Raw genomic sequence first — 21,438 nt, 5'->3', positions numbered from 1 at the left:
ACCTCCCAAGATTTATTTCCCTTCCTTTTTCCTCTTTATTTTGCTATACTAGTTATGAATTGTCAAATTGGGTGGTAATGTTATATGTTGTTCTTCTTAAATGATGAAAGATATCAGCATTTAATATCCACCTATAAAGAAAATGTTAAATGACTTGATTGGAATCCTTACTAATAAACTGTAGTTTCCATTTTTTAGATTGAAGACACTAAACAACTCACTATATTCAGAGAAACAGTAATCCATTTTTCTATTTTAGTGAAAATGTTTCAACTTCAGAGGCAATATTTATTGTCAGAGAGAAACTATAGGGAAAGAGTTCTCCAAGACAGACATAAAATATGTGTGAGCAGTCACATTTTACAGGACAGAAACCTAAAGAGGGCAGCTGCAATGAGCATGGCTAGACCCTTGCAGGGCACTCATATTTCTGCTTTCAGTTTGGGCCAACACTGAAAACTTCTCAGTGATTGCTTTTCTATCAGAATGGTGTGCTTCTTGATGGAACAACATTTATATTTCTCTTGTTGCATGTTGTAATCTGATTCACTAATTTGCTTGACAGGAAACAGTTAAGGACAACTCACTTCTTTTCATGCCAAATGTTCTAAAGGTGTATCTTGAAAATGGACAAACCAAATCTTTCCGTTTTGACTGCAGCACTTCAATAAAGGTAAGCTAGGGTATGAGACCTTGGTATGAGACCTTCAGTAATTATCGCTTACTTGGAATGCTTTAAGAACAAAATTATTGGTGTGTTCAGTTTGGGCTGGACTCTTAGTTTAGAAATAATGAGGATTTGGTCCATTTTTCTGCTCCTAAAATCATATTTTATTGTCAGTGAAGAAGAAGTGATGATTTTAATGTGCTTGGAGAACAATCAAAACTGTGTGCTTGTATTGTTTTGATATGCTGCCAAACACTGGCATGATTTGTCTGCAAAAGTCAGGAGCTGAGAAGATTAAGATGTTGGTTGCTGATTGAATATCATCTATCTTATCATTCAGTGAATTTAGGATGGGATATTGTAGGGTTATGTCAGTGATAAATTACTTGCCTCAGTGCAGTGCCCTTTACACTTTTCCATAGCACATTTCACATGCAGAAATAAAAAGGTAAAGCCCTGGCACAAAACTGAGTCTGCCAGGGAATGTCTGTGACACTGTTCCTAAATCAGAGGCATCACCGGTGTCTGTGAGAGCCTTGGAGTAGTGTGGTAAGGAGCAGGGTTAGCATTACTGTTTGGGGAAGCTGGTTTCAACGTGGGTTGGTTACCAAATCTAGCTCACTGCATGGTTGTGAGCACGCCTGGGACACTGAGACATGAGAGGGGCATGGGTGGCAATGATCAGTGAAGGCTGGGGATGCTGGCTTTTGCTACTTTTAAGGGCTTGTAAAACCAGGCATATTTGAAGAAAGGCTGCCTTTGTGCTTACCATGATACAGCAGCATGCTCAGTCAGTTAGAGCAGCAAAGAGAATTATTTACTAAGGCAGATAAGAAATTTACTCCAGTCTGATGGTAAAACAGATGTTAGTCACACTTAAAAATGGGATGCAACCTTTGTTGATAAATGTAGCATATATGCCTTAGGCATAAGTTGAATTCAGGTATGGGTACAAGCATTACATCCATGTGATACATCTATGGGATACTGAATTCCTTGAGTCCATTTGAAAGCTTGGCTGATGAAAAAATAGGGGACATTACTCATCTAGCTAGTGAGATCTCCATACCCTTCTACGGGGCACAAGCCCACTTTCTAGTATTTTCTGTTATGAGCATATAAACAGCCAACCTATTCCAGGATGTCTTGCCCCTAGTGACCAGTCTTTGGCCATCACATTACATTAGTTTTCAGTAGTTCTGTCATGGATATGTCATTATCAGACCAAATGTCAAATCTGAAGTGATTGGCACAGATACCCATGTGGTCACAGTTACCTAACTGTATTGATGTTGTAGACCTGCTTTGAACTTAGTAATTTTGACTGTTAGTAGGAATAATTTCCTTGGCATCTAATTCAGACAATTATATATTCTGAGGTCTGCACAGATATAAATGACATATTTTTGCATGTGTGCGCATATTCCTCAGTGTGGATGGGTGGGTGTGGATTGCTGCTTCTTTGCTTAACTGGGGTGACATGCTCCAGGTGAGTCAAGGTAAATGCAGGATTTTTCACCTCTAGCAGTCCAGTAGTTCACCACTTAAAAAGGAGGGTGCAAGCAGCACCTAACCTGCAGTCCTCGCTTCCATATTGTTGAGTCATAGCACCTGGGTTGACTCTTAAATTATCAGATGAGAGGATATCTAGCAGAAACTTTGGCACGGTAATTCAGAAGCTGTGTGCTCCTTAGCCTCATATTTTAAAAGGTCCAGAAGAGCTAGTGGTACAAAGCAGTGCCATTACTACCCTCTCTTAAAAGCTTATATTTAGTGTTATGCTGCTTCATGTTACTGTTATGCCCATAGTCATTTAGCATAGTGTAGAAGTATAAATAGAGTAGATTTAATGTGTAAGTAATAAATTCCCCTTTGGTCAGAATAGTATAATATTAGCCTCCATTATTTAGTGATAGCTTGGAATTCATCAATGCTATCTTATATTCTCTACATTGTAGAGAGCTGTCCCCATCCTCCCACGAATATTTTTTCATCCTTCCACCACTTTGGTCTTGATTTTCCATAAACACACTGTAATTGATCAATTAATCTTCCTAAATTATGTTAAAACACTTGGATTACAATTCGTCATGATCTCCTTAGTAAGCCTCATCCATCTGGATACTTATGTATATCTGAAAATCTTTCAGTTGGAAGGAAATGTTTTAATCTTGTCACCAACATACTATGAAACTATTTCTAAATGATGGGTTATTATGTATTTCTTTTTCCTACAGCATTCACTAAAGTAAAAGGTACCTTGACAAATGATATTGAAAATCTGCATACATTTACAAAGTGTTATGTGAAAGTAAGGTAGGGATTAGTTGAATGGTTTTTTGAAGAGGTTTGTTTAGCTGTTATTTTAGATAGTCATTCTCAAATTAATTATCCTTAGTCATAATTCAGTGTGAAAAAAGCTAATCAGGAGTCTCTAAAAATTGATATGGTCCATTAGTTTAGAGCTATTGTTCTGCACAGGTATTGCCATCATTGACTTTTCTGTTAGCATTTAAAACTCAAGAAGTGAACTTTAAAAAAACCCTTTGCCATAAGAACAAAAAAGGCCATTCATCTATATTTTTTTTTTTTTGTTGAATATATATGTTTGGTTTGTCTGCTTGATGGCATGGCCCTGACAAAGGGAAAAGAGTAGTGATAAGACCATCTCTCCTTTGCTGTTGGCTTTTATTTCCAGGGAGACAGATATAAGGGCCACACCAATATAATTTTCATGTTAAACCACAACAGATTATTGTCTATTCCCAGCAATTCCATTTATGTATTTCTCACGTTCATGTCTGTTACCATCTTGGGGATGTTTGAGGAATGGTTGAGATGTCCTGGAAACTTGTGCAAAACAGGCACAAAGCCTGGGCTTCTGCCCTGTGCTGCGTACATTCAGGCTGTGTGGAAGCGAAGAACTGGGTCCCAAACCTTTCATGAATTTAAGCACTTCTTATAAATCCTTTGTTAATTAGGATGTCATCTTAACACTCCAAGAAAAGCTTTCCATCAAATGTATTGAACACTTCTCCCTAATGCTGGAGCAGAGAGTTGAAGGATCTGGAACGAAACTCCTTTTGCTACATGAACAAGAGACTCTAACTCAGGTTTGTGTAATGGTATATGAAAACATATTAATGAGATGGGTTAATCAGTAAATTATCCATGTTTTTCATTACTCAAATGAGTGAACTGCAAGCTTTATATTTTGATACAGTCTATCAAATAGCTAGGATATTTAGATGTGATTGTAAGAATAAGGTTCTCACAGGTATTTTCTGTTACAAAAACATCATATTTCATTGCTTTGTTGTGTCATTCAAAATATTAAGAATTAAAAAATCAGACTGAAATCTGAAAAATGCTTATCTAACCTTTTCATATCATATGAGGCCCAGCTAGTGAACATACTCAACAGCTGGCAAATCCATGGTAACAGTTCTTAGAACCACAGTTTTCCCAAATTTCTTTAAAAGACTTATTTTGATATTTTGCTCCAATTTGATTATACAGATCTGTATCTGTGTGACAGGGAATAGTCCTCTTTCTGATGAAGTCAAGTTTGGCTTGTTTACACAGAGGTATGTTATGTCACCAGTGATGATGAATTGTGACACAGAAAATGTTGGTGTGACTTTCTTCCTTAGAACCAGGAAGTGTGACTTCACAGTTACCAGCAGAGTACCCTAATATTATCTGATCATTTTGCCAAATTGCTTAGCCTGAAATTTTCTATTATATTTTTTTTTCCAGGAGAACATTAGTATTTTATAAATTTCAGTTGAATTGGAAAAAGAAGGAAAAAGGAGAAATGGATTCTTAGATGTGGAAAAATACTTAATTTAAATGACAGAATCCCTGTAATTATAACTGGAGTCTGTGTAATGGTGTGAAGGAGCTTAGTTTACCAGATAATAGTCTTTCTAGCATTTTCTAGCCTTTAAGCACTTGCTATTGCCATGTTAACATTATTTTCTTGTGGCTATAAACTATCCAGTGATTGCACAATATCCAGAAATACTAAATACTTGTTCTCCTAGCCAAGCCATCTCCTTGAAGTTATTGGTAAAATTCTCACTGATGTCAGAAAAATCAGAATAAACCAAATTAGTGAGCTTTTCAGAAATCCCATCTGGAGCTTTTATTAATAGGTACAGTATTATACTGTACATGTTATTAATATGCAATATGTATGTCTGTATACTTAGGAAAGAGGTGACAATGTGAGAAAGAAGAGACAATGTGAAATAAATAGACCTTTTGAAAATTGTTTGACCAAGACAGACTTCATTGGAGATATTTTAAAGTATAGTTTTGTCAGGTAAAGATGTTGATTATAAAGTACCCTAACTCTATAACTACATTAGCCTAATTGAATAAATTACGTAAAATACATTAATACTGAGCATTTCTGCTTTGAAGTTCCTGTAAAATCAGCAATGTTTTAATTTCCCATTATAATGTTGCTGCTGACCATGACTTAAAATGGTGAGTTTGGATTGTTACCCTTTTATCCAATTATTCCTTTGCTAGGCAGTGATCTCCTGTGAATATACCCAGATTACAGAGTTAGATGCTTTAAAAAGTTTTGCTGACCAACACACTAGGCAGCCTTTTTAATTTCTTAATGTATTAGCTCTCAGTCAGAAATTACAGAGTAGATCTCTTAATCCAGAACAACCCAGGAAAATAATCTAATTTATCTCAATTTGCCTAATGGATTAGAACAAGCAAGAGAAAGTGAGAGTAATAGCTGCCAAGTTGTGTCTCACCTGTGTTCTCAGACAGTCTAAGAAATAAAATGTGACCTCTCCCCAAACACCTAACACTTCTTGTTTATGAGTAATTTAGTCCTGCTGAAGCTCAACTCAGTTTGCATTTCGCGTGGCTGGTTTGTTAAGATCTGTTTTCTCTGTTGTTTCACCCTGGTTTTGAGTGAGTTCTGTTGCTTTGAGGATGAGTTGTATCAGGCAGTTATGCCTGTATGAATCTAAAAGTCCTTCCACAAGATTATATATATGAAGTTCTTAGATGAAGAACTTAATAAGTAGCCCGTGGCAAAGCTGTTTTATGGGAATTCTTTTTCTTGCTATCACAGGGCTCTGGAGCAGGGTAACATTGCCCAAGATTATAGACCCTGTTTTCAACCAGTGCTGCCAAGCTCTAACATTATTATTGCACTGTCCTAGGTGACCCAAAGGCCAAGCTCGCATAAGATGAGATGTCTTTTCAGGATTAGCTTTGTCCCAAAGGATCCCATTGATCTTTTAAGAAGAGATCCAGTTGCTTTTGAATATCTCTATGTACAGGTAGGTGAAAGCACAGCCATTGCTACTGCAAAGGAGAATAAAAAAATACACTTACTAAATATATAAATTTACTTCTTGACATAGAAAAGCATGATTGCAGTGAATCCTAGCTTTTATTACTGCTGCATAAAGCCAATGAATGCATTTGGGGAATGTGCAATTCTCTATCATCTGGAAAGTCCTCTTTCTTCATAAGTCTCTCCAAGCAGTAACACTTTGATACCTTTCCAAAATATATTTGGCTTTGGATAAGAGTGAAGCTGAATTAATTGTTAATACTTATTTATGGTACTGTAATATCAGACAGAAATTATGTCTGAAAAGGAGCTTCGAGTAAAGTGGATGGGAATACTGATGTACAAGCAATGTGGTTCTCCTGAGTATCTCACCAATTAGAATCCAGCTATCCTGGATATACTGATACCCTCCAAGCACTCTTTGTGATGAAGGATTACTCTTCTCACCAGGAAGGCTGAAGAGAGCTTACGTCAAAATAAACATGCCTTTTGCTCTTTGGCAGAAGTACTGGTATTCCTCATTAGTCCCCATATCATGAATATCTAACACAATATGTGAAAGCAAAAACACAGTTCTGCTTCTGAGTTAGGGGTTACTTTTCATGAAGTGTTAATTAAAAATCAAACAAAAAAAACAAACAAAGACAAACAAAAAACCCCAAAAACCAAACCAAACCAACAAACAAAAAAAAAGATGAAAAGAAATAAAATAAAAGAACATTAATTTATTATTAGTGCAAGATTTTTTAACGTGATGCTCCCTCTACTGGTTCTTTGGCAGAGCTGTAACGATGTGGTCCAGGAAAGATTTGGACCAGAACTGAAATACGACATTGCCCTGCGGTTGGCTGCATTACAAATGTATATTGCAACTGTGACCACCAAGCAAACTCAGAAAATCTCCCTCAAATACATAGAGTAAGTTGAGACTGCTGTGTGTTCTCTAAAAGTGAAACATTAGGAGTAACTTGTAGATTCTTTAAGGTTGTTTCTTTAGTATGTCTGTATGCATGCACCAATTTAGGTTTATTCTTTGTGGCTGAAATAAATTCAGGTGTGTTAAGAGTGGTACATTTTGTCCTTTTGGTCTGTTTACCTTTTGATCATCTGTTTGGGCATGTGAAATAGACTATAAATGTAAATAGCTCATTTGCTTTCAGTGATTTAAGATCTAAGTTTATAAAGTCTGTATTCTAAAGTTTTAGTAAAGATTATTATAGTAAGATTCAGATTATTGTTCAGTTCAGAAGACAGTAGGTCACAGATTGGAGTTTGTAATATTTTTTAAATCCAGAAGTACTCCAGTAGGCACCTGTCTTATGTTAGACATTATAAATATATATATATAACTACAATGAAAAAAAAAACTGGAAAGTGCAAATGTGTGTATATTTACTTGGATTTAAAAAAAAAAAAAAGGCAACAAAATTCCCCAGCAAAATAAAAACCCAAGCCCTAAAACTTTTGTTGCTGTTGCTTAGTTTGCTTCCAGAATGGAAATTGCTACACACTCAGTCTTGTAGAGTTTATCCATCATATTGAAGACAATTTTATATTCTATCCTATTAATGAATCTGCAAAAAATAATGACTTACAAGTAAAGAGTCAATCTTCTGTCAAAAGGGGTAGTTCAAGCAGAAAAGATTTGGTAAATGGAGGCGAACTGGTTGTATTTTTGAGGAGAACCCAACCCCCTCCCCCAATCCCAAACATAAAGTGACAAGAAAATAGCTGATTTCCATGTTCTAAAAGAAACCAGTAAAATAAAATTAAATCTGACATTACATTGTTAAATTATCTGCTATTTTAATTCTGTGATCATACTTGTCAATGCAATTAAGTGTTGTTTACACAGACTTTAAGTATCAAACTTTAACATTTTTTTCTGAATGAATATTTTTTGGCATGACTGAAGAGATGGAAGGGGTAGAAGAGAGATTATTTATAATTTTAAAATACCTTTTTCTTGAGAAATAAATTTTTTTAATTTAAGAAATAACATGTTATTGCAAAACTCTGGACTTGATCAACTCTCCTTCTGTTTTCAGGTAATCATTCACTTGGCATCGTAGTCATCAGTCTTTAGATAAATACTCATCACAGGAATGTGAAATTAAATATATGCCTTTTATTGCAGAAAAGAATGGGGATTAGAGACTTTTCTTCCATCTGCTGTGCTGCAAAGCATGAAAGAAAAGAACATAAAGAAAGCACTTTCCCACCTTGTCAAAGCAAATCAAAACCTAGTTCCTCCAGGCAAAAAGGTATTCCATTTGCATCTTAATGGAAAATACGTTTTAAAGAACAAAAGTGTGGCATGCATGGGACACAGTTAAAGCTAATCCTTTGGAGAAACACCTAGCCACTATACTTTCAGAGATCTAACATTAGGTGCTGGCGCAACATAGCCAAGAACTATTAAAAATAATTAATTATGCCCCAACTAAATTATCTTCCTATCTTGGGAATGACAGAGAACTGGTTGATAATACCTCCTGTATGATAACCATATATTTTTTAATTAACTTAGTGCTTTCTATGAATGGCAGATTTTCTAGGAAAGCTTTGTTCTCTCTCTGATGCTCTCATCTGACATAAATGCTGTTTTTCAGATTGTGTTCTGTTGCACTGTAGAGAAAGACTTTTCGCTGGCCAAGATGTAACTGGATAGATGATGGTCCTTGCAGTAAATGACCCTCCTTGCTGTTGTAAAATGCTTTTCTTAGCACTAAGCTTTCACTTCAGCTGGAAAAAGCACAGATAAGACAATGTCTCTGAGAAATGCCTTTGTTACATACACGCAGCTGAGACTGCTCTTAGGCACCATAATGTGGTTTCTTAGTGCAGGTCATCTTCTGATTTGTAATCAGTGGAGAGAAGCAGGCACTTCCAGGGAGCGAGTCATCCAATCCCACATTTGGGACCAGAAATAGGTCAGATTGCCTGTGTCCTAGAAATGCTTATGTCTCCTCATGGACTATAAAAAGAACCTAAGAGTGACTAGTTGAGACCTGAAATGAGCTGAACCCTGCTTCATGACACTTTGTTTCTGAACCAAAAAAACTCAAAACAGCTGCTGCCTGAGCTAAGGCTCATTGTGATCAGCAGAAATCCTGCTTGGAGGTTTCAGAACACATCCTGACTGTGAACACAGCTCAGCTGTGTTTGACCTCAGGAAGAGAGGCTGAAGCACTGTGTGTTTCCTGGGCTAAATTATGCCAATTGCTTATTTGTTATCTTGATAGTATAAATTTGGGTTTATTTTGGAAGCCGTCACTACTGCAGGCTTTCCATGTGTAAGATATGCCTTACAGTGGCATACCAGTATCAGTTCTTGCTTAGAAGAGATATCCCAACAGTTCCTTCCTACAGCAAGCAGACTTTGTTGGGTTTGCTTCATTCTTTTTGATTTGAGCTTTGGAAATACGTTGTTTGCCAACCTGCTTTCTTAGCAGGTAGGTCTGAGAAAGAAAGCATATGAGCTCTTCATCACCTCCTGTCTCACTTGTAGGTACTGACACAGGAACTAATTGATTTCTTTCTGGGGTCTTCTCTTCCTTCATGTGAAGTGAAGCTTGTCAAGCTCAGGATTTTCCTGTTTTTATACAACCCGTGTGTATTTCTGCACCAAGTGAGCACCTGGTGAAGCAAAGGACAAAGCATTAACATTAGTTGCTCTGCTTTGGATCCATTTCCTGCTTGTTGTCTAGGAAAAAATTAGGATAAGGGCCCTTAAAATGCTCTTTGAGATTAAATGAGTTTTAGAATTAGAAATCCGGTGACAGGGATGAAACCAGCAAATGATATAAGGCTATTTTATATTATCTTCTAAAAGTCCAGATATAAGGATTTACACAAGGGAAGTGTAAGGTTTGAATTCAGACTGGTGAAATGAAATGTTTCTTGTTTCCCTTCTGTCTCATAAAGTATTTCTAAGCTTTCTTTTTTAAGTAGATAGTTTAAGCTCAGAGGAAAAAAAGAGGAGAAAAATTCTGACATGTATTACATGACATGATCATATGTATTGATCATATTGCTGTATTTAGCTTTCTGATTTGTTATCTACTAAATATAGTGGAAGAGTGTTATTTCAGAAAGTAGGAAATGCAGTAACAAGTTGGAATAACACACCAAACACCACAAGTACCTAGCAAAATGTAAAATACATAGCTGACAAATGCAAATTTTTTGTTCCCTTTCTCTGTATAGGTACATAAACGTTTATGAACTGATGGAGTTTATGAATGGAAAGCTGCTGTCTTAGCCTTCAAATCCCTCAGTGAACAGATGTTTAATCTGAGTACTTGAACATTTTCCTTTCATTAAAGCAGTCAGGATGTTCTTGAAGTGCTCTGATCTGCCCATTCCCAAGTCCTCAATGCATTTTAACTAAACAAGCAAGAAATTAATTTTAAGAATGAAACTGTTTCTCTTCATCTGAAGCTCAACATCTCAAGATTTACTTTCAGGCTCCAAAGAGCTGTTATTGCATACCATTCTCTTTATATTACACAAATACATTTTCTTGTGGAATTTTAGAATGTGATGATTTCCACAACTACCTCTTACTCCTGTTTCTCCTTTCTCAGCTCTCTGCTCTGCAAGCCAAGGTGCATTATCTAAAGTTCCTCAGTGATCTCCGATTATATGGAGGGCGTGTCTTCAAGGCAACACTAGTGGTAACGTTTCTCTTTAAAGAGTCTCTTCTCTTGTTATTTTTTACCTAATTCTTTTTTTTTTTTTTTAAGCTGGATCATATAATTTTCTTTAGAAGTTTATGTTCTGTTCATATGCTTAAAAATAATTTTTAATTGAACCAAATCACTTTTTGTTTCTTTTCATCTTGAAAATAACATATCTGTCATAATATAAATTTTACTGGGAATTTGGAGATAGATAGCACTTTCTTAGCAAATAACACCATCCAATTATCTATTGAATGCTAAAATTGATAGTCTGGAAAAATCTTAATGACAAAGTTTTTCTTTTAACAGAAGCAGAGTCCACTCATCGTCTGTCCATCTAACTATCCACCTAAAATCTAGAGTGCAATCAACATCCAGCAAGAAATTCCTTTACTTTTTTAAAAATTATGAATCAAGTATGCTCTTGTGTATCATATCTATCTAGTAAAAATATAGTAATCTTTAATGTAAAAATGCCATGCAAATGTAACTCTGTGTAACTGAAAGAAAGGAGTGGTGATTTCCGTCACTGTGCAGTACCTGTCGTGTTTTTTACTTGTGTTTTCTTTCTTTTTCTGCTAAAGCAGGGAGAAAAGCGTTCGGAAGTGACTCTGTTAGTAGGGCCGCGGTACGGAATCAGCCATGTGATAAACACCAAAACAAATCTTGTGGCTCTCCTGGCAGACTTCAGCCACGTGAACAGAATTGAGATGTTTACAGAAGATGAAAGCACTGTTAGAGTTGAACTGCACGTCTTAGATGTAAAAGTAAGTTTGTTATTGATTTGTGTTGATATAACATCTTTTAATAATGTTTTTGTCTTTGAGTATTAGATTGAGCTATGCTGTTCTGAACATTTTCACACCAAGAGTACTATGAGCATACATTTTCAGCTCTTTTTTTGGTCACAGTACATTTATGCTACAGGTTGGGCCTACAATGCACCAGGCTGGTGTTTTCCAGAACCTGCATTCTAGCTTGATTCTAATTTGATTTTTCTCTCAGCTGCTCTCCCTAGTAACTTGCTTTGTTACTGTCTTCATGGATTTCCATGGTAAAAAGAGGTGATGATGAAATCTGCCTTCTTTTGAAGCTCCTTCTAGTGTAATACACAGTGTTATTACCAGTAAAGAATTTCCAGCTGCATTGGACCAGTGTCCCCTGTAATCCAGTGTTACATCCACAAAGTTTACTGCAAGTCACCACATAACAGTTGCTAATAAAATAAACTGTAAGAATGCACCTTGATAATTCCAATTTTTTATTCACAGATGCTCATCATTTACCTATAGTCATTTAATTTCTTTTCAACCTCACTTAACACTTTGCATCTGTGTAGCATCTAGTGGCAAAATGAGTGGGGTTTTGCATGTTATACTGTCCTGGTTGTTTTTACTGTGGTTTGTATTTAGCTTTGAAGTGAATGGCTTCATAGACTTTCTAGGGCATTAATCTGAATAATCAGAGATTGAAGGAAGAGGTCTCATTATATTTGAAACTTACATATTTGGTTAAAATAAATAGAACCTAACAGTTCTTTTGCTTACCCAGCTATACACAAAAAGCACACATGAGGAGTATTTTACCAGGCTTTTGCTTTGAATGCTTTGGGTGTATTGACCTGAAACTGTTCCTCTGTATTTAAGGTAATGAAAACAACATGGTTGTAAAGTAATCTAAATGCTCTTTGACAGCAACTTAAGAAAAATTTACTGGTTGGTGAATACAGCATCTCCTTCACCTTACTTAGCATTGGTAACATCTGAGGATCTCAGGCTGCTTTGCCTGCATTACTGTGCTAAATTTGTGGCCTTCTTGTAAGAAAGCTATTATCACCTTTTTATAGATGGAGAAAGTAATATAGAAATTAAATCCTTCCCATCTGCCCATATGTAATATGCAGTACCGTATGTGTTAGTATTATGTATTACCATGCTATTTTGTTGTTATATATAATATTGTTGCTGTCTTACTGCAAATTGTGCATATCCCCATCTCCTTGCACTTCAACACATGTGATCTTAAACCCAGAAAGACTGACTAAAAATTAAAATCTAGGCGTTTCTGGGTGGAATTTGACAAAATGTTGCCTCTCTGTGGGGCACAAGTTGTGACTGTGTCCTGTGAAGGAGATGCAGGCACACACAGGTATGTATTCATAATGATGTTTTCATCCTTTCACTTAGCCTCAATTAGCAGGTTCATATATTCAGCTTCTGAATGTACCAGTATATGTTATATATGATATTATTTTCTTAGCAAACAGACAGTTTAGATTTTTATTTTTGTTTCTTTAAGTATGTTCTCAGCATGTTTCACTTAGAAAGTGAAGCAGGCAAGAAAAGTTTAGCTGTCAGAGGACTTTTTCAGCAGATTAACAGTACTTCACAGCATTGTTTTCAATCTGAGAGTTCTGTGGAGTTCATCAATTCATGCCAATCACTGCAGAAAAATTTGAGATGAATGTAACATTTCAAATATCAGTTTTTAGTACTTGAAGAAAGAACAGAGATTAATTAATCCACTTTGTAAGTTTAATAATTTATAGTAACTATAATAGCTACAGTTTAATACCTTGAAAAAAAAAGTATGGAATAGAAGCTCAAGCTTTAGCAAAAATAGGTTAGAGAAAAAAAATAAACAAACCAAAACCATCAATATTTTTCCAAGTTGCTGAAAATAGTTCCTACAACATTCAGGGCACCTGGAACATTTTGGCCTAAGATGCTGTAGCACAGGCTTTTAAAGACTCTTTGGACCTATTGTGGGTTTGGTAGTAAGCTGTGATCATCAGTTATGTTTTGGCCACAGCTTCCATCAGAATCAGTTGTCTTTTTACCAGTAAAGGGTTGAGTAGGTTGGAGAGCCATCCTTGCTGTGTGTGACATTCCTTCTGGAATGAAAGACAGATTGCATCTGTCTTGTGACAGTGGGCTCTGCATGCTGTATTATGATAAAGTGTCACAAATGTCCACATACTATGAGTTGCTACAAACGATGAGTGATAAGATGGGTTGTCTATGGTGTAATTTCTATCTATGCATCATGGTAAGAGCTTCATTTTTATTTCCTGCCTAGGAGCTGTAGAGGCTAGCCACCTTAATAAATTACATTTGGGGAGAACAGCTTTTGGTATTAAAAGCTATAGAGACATGAACACATCTTTTAGGCAAGAAAATGTATACGTAATGACAAAAGAAAAATGAATTAAAGTGTTTCACATGGATGTCTCGGGTTCAAAGCTTGCTATCCTGGCGGCCACAGTTTTTCAAAGCTCTGAGATTTCACTTTTTGTTAGGACTGTCTTTTCTTACAGTGTTTTGTGTTTGTTTTCTTTGCTGGTCACCTTTCTGGTGATCTTTCTCCAATCTCTTTATTTATCTGCTTCTTTTTTTCACCACTTGTCTTTTCAGTAACACCAAGCCACAAACACTGAAAGTTTTTAACCTGCCCCTGTCTTGCGATGATAGCTTTAACCTGACTGCTGTATTTTATGAACCTCAACTTTCCCTGACAGTTTGCTTATCATGCTTCTTTGCATATACTTAGTGCACCACATTTTCTGGGAAGCAGCAGATTCCCATACAACTGCACCTAATGTACCAGGTTCTTCATCTGTGGCAGATTCAGACTAACATTAAATAGTGCTTTTGCCAGAGTAAGATATCTATGCAAGAAATAGATGGAGCAAGAGTCTTAAAATAGTTTTCTTCATTCAGAAAAAGAGCAATCAGTTGTTAAGATGTGTAGTTGGAACTCTGCCTTTCTACAACTCCAATCTTGACTAAACTTTTTATACTGTTTGATATTGGTAGTGAGGAAAATAAATTCTCACATGTATTTTTCAGTGTCGTGTTTGTGATGTCATTACTTTTGCTTCGATGTAATAGAATTGTCAACAGGCAAACAAATTGAGGAGGAACAGCCTTAACTTGATTGTATTCTTCCTAGCCTATTACTCTTCTGATGGAGTCATCAGATGCAATGAATCTTGCTTGCCTAACAGCTGGATACTACAGACTGCTGGTTGACTCAAGGCGTTCAATATTTAACATGGCCAACAAGAAAAATGCAGGGAGCCGAGAAACAGGTATTTATCTCAGAGTATGTTAACAATGGCCCAGTGTATAAAGCAGAAGTCAACTTAAGCCAGGGCACCTCCAGATAAATAGAAAGCTGTGTCGAATGAGATCTGATTGCTGGCTCGGACCTAGCACCACAGTATTCAGTTCAGCTTTATAATGTTCTAATACCCAGCCTATGATAGCATCTTCATGGTAAAATAAACCATGTGTCGAATTTCTTTCATACTCTAGTAGACAGATGCACACTCCCTGTGAATGTTATTATTTTATATGCATATATCTTTTGTCAGAATACATATGGTGTTGGAGAAACCAGCTGCTTTTGTGTTACTATGCCTGCAATAGCATTTGTACCTAGCAGGGGTTTAGATTTGTTTTAGGTTACAGAAGTCCCAGTTAAACTTTAGGTCATTAAGTCAAAAGGTATTTAACTTAGAACAGAGGTGAATTTGAAAGCATTTTTCTGAAGTATTTGATGGCTCAGCTATCCTATTCAGTGTTCGATACTCAGCATCAACAAATGATTGTTTACAAATTACATGACTTTGTTCTTTGATTTCACAATGTTGGTTTTATTTCACCATGCTATAGGACCTGAAAATAGAGGGAAGCATAATATCCTTGCTTCTGAGTGGAACTGTATACCAAAAACTACCACTTTCCTGGCTGAAGGAGATCAGGAAGCTCAAATGTCCTTTGCTGATGCAAAGCAGAAGACTATAGATGTTTCTGAAAGTCTGTTATGTCAGAAAGAACACAGACATCTGTACATAGAAAATACTTACAATTCAGGTGGATTTGATCAGCATCTCGCCAAGCAAAGTGACCCTGTTGAAACAGAAGAAAGCAGGAATTTTAACCAGCCTTCACTGCTGTCACTCTCAGGTTTGGAATCTAGCAAGAAAGCACAGGATTCTCCCAGGGGAGCAAAAGTTTCCTTTATATTTGGAGATCCCAACTTGGATAGTATCAGTCCCCAGACTCTTGGCTATGAAAGGCTTTTGGATGAGAGTCCAGAAGTACTAGAAAAACAAAGAGCCATTTATCTTAGTAATGCCAATGATATTAAAGGCCTGGAGTTGTCACCAGATGCTGAAAGCATTCAGTTTGCTACAAATTCTGTTTACGCAACTATAAGTGATGGTAAAATATTTGGAGCTGCAGAAGGGATAGAAGAGCCTTTGCTGCATGATATCTGTTATGCAGAAAACACAGATGATGCTGAAGATGAAGATGAAGTAAGCTGTGAAGAAGATATTATGGTAGGAGAAATCAATAGGCCTGCTCTTCTCAGCCTTTCTGGTTCTAGTGATGACATTATTGACTTGACTTCACTTCCACCTCCAGAAGGTGATGACAATGAAGATGATTTCCTTTTGCATACCTTAAACATGGCCATTGCTGCACCTCCACCTGGCTTCAGGGACAGTTCTGATGAGGAAGACTCTCAGAATCAAGCGACACAGCCTAGAGACAACAAGGAGCAAGACAGTAATCTAGGCAATGATGACATTCCTGTGTCGCTTATCGATGCTGTCCCTACTAATACAGAGGGGAAGTGTGAGAAGGGGCTAGATGATGCTGTAGTCTCTACACTTCAAGCACTAGAAGCTTTGGCTGCTTCAGAGGAACAGCAGACGAATGACAATTCAGGTTCTTTCACCATAGTTACATTTATTCATTGAAAATCATTCCATCTCATCCATTTAGCTTTGGAAGTACTCCATTTCATGAGGGTTGGTTTGGTTTTTTTTTAGTTTTTCTTTTATTTTTTTGCCATCATTTTGCTTACATCGTATTTCATATTTAATGGAGCCACCACTGTTATTAAACTACCTGTTTCGGGAACTGTGCAATAAAGTCAGAGTATTCTTGCAAAGAATATTTTTGTCTCTAATACACCCCCTTTTGCTTGTCGCTTATCCAGGTGCCTCAGCTGCTGTCATTTAATTGACTCTTATTTTCTGTGGCTTGCAGGTGTAGCTATCCTGCGAGCATATAGCCCTGAGTCATCTTCAGATTCTGGCAATGAAACAAATTCCTCTGAAATGACTGAAAGCTCTGAACTAGCCACAGCACAGAAACAGTCGGAAAACACTGCACGTATGTTTTTGACCACAAGTGAAGGCTACCAACCGCTTGTGGAAGAGCAGACTGAATTTCCCATCGCTAAGAATCAGGCTGGAGGGCCAGGCATGAAGCCCTCACAGCCTTTGGCTGGTGGTCAGGCTGCAGAGCTACAGTCAAAAGTTGTGCCTTCAAAGCAGATTCTTCATTCCGATAACATGGAAATGGAGCCAGAGACCATGGAAACAAAATCTGTCACTGATTATTTTAGCAAATTGCACATGGGATCCTTGGTATATTCTTGCACTAGTAAAAGGAAAAATAAGATGACAGATAGTGAAGTAAAAGCTTCCTCTGATGGCAATGCTACTATGAAAAAGCAACAGGGAAATAAAAAAGCAGCGTCTGATGAAGATCTAAAAGCTAAATTTGGAACTCTTTCAGCAAGAGACAGCCAGCGCCTAAGCACTTTTAATGTGGAGAGAACTGCCTTTCGCCAAAGATGGTATGCTGCCGATGATGGGGCAGCAGATAAGCCAAGCCCAGAAACGGTTAATGGGAAGACGTTTCCAAGAGTTCCTGTCCTTGGTAAAACAGAAACTGACTGTAAGGATGAAGTGGATCCTGAGGTGGATCAGGATGATACCTCAGGGCTTAGCCAAGGTGAAAACTTCCTGTCAGATATGACTCCTGTGTCTTCAGCCAAAGACCTAAACGATGCAGAAGATACTGATTTATCTGCAGATGACCATCCTTCAAAGCTTCCAGAATCTGAGCAGAGTGTGGCTAGACTTTGTGAGTATCACTTGGCTAAGCGCATGTCATCTCTGCAAAGCGAAGGCCATTTCTCGCTGCAGAGTTCTCAGTGCTCTTCAGTGGATGCAGGATGCAGCACAGGCAGTAGCACGTGTGCTACCCCCGTTGAATCCCCTCTTTGTACCTCTGATGGTAAGCACATCATCTCTGATCCATCAATGAAGGGCATTGCCTATGTTCCAGCAGATGAAAGAGCTGCCATTCTTCCAAACCATGGGACGGCATACAAGGACCTGCACCAGCAGCCCGAAGCCGTGTGTCACAGGATGACGGTGCCTGTTGTGCATTCAGCAATTAATGCTGAACCACTTTTCGGCACTTTGAGGGAAGGATGCCACCGGATCCCCAAGATAAAAGAAACTACAGGTACAGCAGTAATAAAGTGTTTCTTGTGTTTATTCTTAAAGCTAACAAGTTCATGTTGAGGTCTAGATAAGACATATCTATTATCTTTATCTGGAACTGTATCATCAAGCTGTAGCAAACAGTGACATTAGACCTTCAGCTTATCTGTTCATTTTACTTGTTGAGATATTCTGATGAGCTGCATACAAAGATCAACATTTTAAAAAACCTCACATTACAGCTAAAGTATTTAGAGGGACACTGATGGAGAGGCCTCTCTTCCACTCTTTGGAAGCCTCTCCAAAATCCATAGTCACTTGAGTCTAAGACACTTAATAGATTGTAACATGGCTTCAGAAGTTATATTAATGTCAGGGAGCAAAACCTTTGATTCATTTCTTAGGTGTCTTATATGCTATTTTAGCAGGTTGTCAAAACCATGCCAATATGAATAAAAAGCTCCAGATGTTAAGAATAAGAAAATGTCATTACCTCATTAAGCATGAATTTACTTCACAATCTGACAGTAGGCATTTCTTTAAAGTTATAAAAAATGCACAGCTTTCAGACAGCATTGAAATTCTTTCAGTTGGATTTTAAATGCTTCCCTCTTCTTGGATTGGAACCCACATGTAGCAGTAGTGTGTGAATGCACGAAAATCCAGAAGTAGAACAGACTAGGATTCAGAATGAGAAATAATCTTTCTCTGCCTTTCTCTTTGGTTCTCGCAAACCAAAATTACCATGAACACCTCTCCATGCTCTTTCAGATGTAGTTAAGGGAGGTATTTTAATCTGAAATTATTCATCTAATTAGTTAATGGAAAACATACCATCCATGTATTAGGGGAGATTTAGGATGTTTTGTACATAATTTGCTATTCCTTTTCTTGAGCAAGTCTGCTGTAGCGAAATGAACAATTACTTATTCATAAATTATAATTTAACTGGTTGTAAAAGGCATTTTAGTGAAATACAAATACTGGTAATGAATTTTTGATGGAATATTTTGAGGAATGGAGACTATTGGGAAATACCAGGAAACCATTTGTACTGACTGTTACAAGATATTTAAAAGTTCAACCTATGAATATTATCAGGGTGATGCTTAATTATTCTGTCTGCTCTTCTACTACCCCTAGTGTAGCTTTCACAGAGCCTGAAAAGGGAAGACAAGGAGGCATGCCTACAGCTTTTCCTAGACAGCCTCTAGCTGACTCCATCATGCTATCATCCATGCTATCAGAATCAAAGGTGCCAAGTCAAAATGAAGACTCTTGTGACATTCCCAAAGTAAATCAGGCTTGTGGGGCAACAGTTAGTTTATGGCCATATGACATGATAGGAGGAAGCCTCAGGATGCCGCAGAACAAGAAAATGCTGAGACGCAGCAGCAGCAGCATTGGAGGATCTGCAGGTACTGAGATGCTGTTTGAGAAGAAGGCAGCCACGGCCAGCTTGAAATGCCTGGACACCACCCGAAAGGAGGAATCCAAATCAGAGAGAAGGGTGGAATTTTCCCTGGGCAAAAAGCTGTCAAAAAGTTACTCTCAGAGTTGTGTGTACATCAGCACTGATAGGAAGGACAGTAAGAGGTGTTCGGGCACAGGCACCAGTCAGAAGGACTCCAAGCAGTGTCGAACACTGCCCTTGCGAAAGCTGACCAGCAGCACCTGGAGGTGTCGGGGCCCCTTTAGCTATTGCTTCCTGAGCAGAGGAAATGATGACAACGAGGAGGAAGATGACCGAGACAGCCATCAGCCCTCGCATCTCTTCGAACCACAGACCCCGTGTGAGCTCGCAGAACCAGTTGCTCAGTCATCCAGTGACAATGAGCAGAAAGTCTTGGAGTCCCCGAAAGCTGCTGAGCCCCCACATGATGCAGTCAATGAGCGTGAGAAGAGCAGTGCTGACACCCAAGGTGGCCAAATTGATGTGAATCTCAACGATGTAGCCTTCGATGCACGAATCACACAAATAAATGTGATGAAAGAGAAGACTTATGCAATGCCTGATGGATTTATTGCAGCACAAAAGGATGCCAATGAGCTACTCTCACTGGTCCGAGCAAGTATGGGCAAGAGAGAAGATTTACATCCAGAAACATATGACCTTAAACTTTCTAAGTACAAACAACTGTTATCTTTGGAATCGAGACAGTTGGGAAGTGCCTGCAGGAAAATGGCCATGGCTGATAAAAGCCCTGAGGAAATGCTTTTAGCTATGACTTCCAGCTTTCAAGTACTCTGTTGCTTAACAGAAGCCTGCATGCGTTTAGTTAAAGTCATGAACTCTGAAACACAGCAGCAGGAAATTATAGCTAAGATAGACGAGGTTGTAATAAACTACATTTGTCTTCTGAGGGCTGCAGAAGCAGTGTCAGGCAAGACCTCTGGTGATCCTAGCATTAAACTCTTGGCTCGACATCCGAATACCATGGCCGCTATTGTAAGCACACTAACACGTTCTCTTAAAATGCTTTTAAACAAATAAATACAAAAGTCACTTCATAATCTACCTTTGCAAAGCCATACATTAAAAAATTTTATTTACTGTATGTGTATGAACTAATGTAACAAAATCAGCTTTCTCTGTATATTTTGTTATTTTATATAAAATAGGTATGAGATTAAAAAAAGTTAAACTACTGAACACTGAGGAAAGTAATGACTAGATCCATCCTTCAGTTTATACAAAAACAACAGCCAAAAAACCCTTTCCCGAAGATCAGAAAAACAAACAGAAAAAAGTCCCATATAGGAGCAAATTGATGTTTGGCTATTTTTCATATAGTCAAATTTATGGTTGTATGAAGTGAACTTCTAAAGCCTGTTATGTCAATGAAATTGTTTTCTGTTTTGTCCAAGTTTTTACTTGGAAAATGCTCCATGTTTAGAATGATTAATTAAATCATAATGTATATAACACAATATTTAATGTTTTAAAATTATAATTTTTAAGCTTTGAAAATAGCAAAAAGACATTTAAAATCCAAGAGACTATTATAACTTACTAGAGAATATATATATAATAAATGACTCTTTTGTTCATATGGACTGAATTACCTGATTCTTCTTTTCTAGGAAATTCTGTATTTAAAAAAAAAAATTATTGAATATATGAATATACTAACTTCAGAGGGGATCTGATGTATTGAACTTTAGTGTTGGCATTTCAGACAGTGAAGGTAACTGTGCAGGCCTGAGGACAAAGAAACCAGAGCAGTGGTGGTGTTCTCTCTGAAATGAAAGATTGATGCCATAATGGTCAGACCAGAATGTATGAGGCAGGTCTACACACCCTTTTTGCTGGTAAATGACAGAGAGGACCATCAGAAAATTCCTATGCTGTTTACTGTTTCATCATATATTTATGGTGCACCTGAACAACATGGACTGCATCTATTTTGTTAAATATTTTATACTTCATATTTTATGATTT

General features: G+C 37.3%; 1 protein-coding gene across 4 annotated transcripts in view; it reads left to right on the top strand.

The window, feature by feature from the left end:
- Positions 1–21,047, top strand: part of FRMPD4 (FERM and PDZ domain containing 4) — a 370,395-nt gene extending 349,348 nt beyond the window's left edge. For 3 of the 4 annotated variants that reach the window (XM_088051869.1, XM_088051870.1, XM_088051867.1), the window contains 11 exons: positions 566–673; positions 3,649–3,780; positions 5,863–5,982; positions 6,781–6,917; positions 8,137–8,263; positions 10,589–10,678; positions 11,269–11,451; positions 14,636–14,774; positions 15,361–16,422; positions 16,747–18,018; positions 19,145–21,047. In XM_088051869.1, coding sequence (XP_087907995.1) covers positions 566–673; positions 3,649–3,780; positions 5,863–5,982; positions 6,781–6,917; positions 8,137–8,263; positions 10,589–10,678; positions 11,269–11,451; positions 14,636–14,774; positions 15,361–16,422; positions 16,747–18,018; positions 19,145–20,490 — 4,716 coding nt within the window. In that variant the 3' untranslated portion in view covers positions 20,491–21,047. The remainder of the gene's footprint in view (positions 1–565; positions 674–3,648; positions 3,781–5,862; positions 5,983–6,780; positions 6,918–8,136; positions 8,264–10,588; positions 10,679–11,268; positions 11,452–14,635; positions 14,775–15,360; positions 16,423–16,746; positions 18,019–19,144) is intronic. The other variant, XM_088051868.1, reaches the window with a different exon arrangement.
- The last annotated feature ends 391 nt before the right edge of the window (positions 21,048–21,438 follow it).

Source organism: Pseudopodoces humilis, chromosome 2, assembly GCF_049639895.1.
Source record: "Pseudopodoces humilis isolate 2021_Gansu_Grassland_sample_001 chromosome 2, ASM4963989v1, whole genome shotgun sequence".
NCBI lineage: Eukaryota > Metazoa > Chordata > Aves > Passeriformes > Paridae > Pseudopodoces > Pseudopodoces humilis.
Note: the sequence above shows the minus strand (reverse complement) of the source record. Positions and strands in the feature narration are given on the sequence as shown.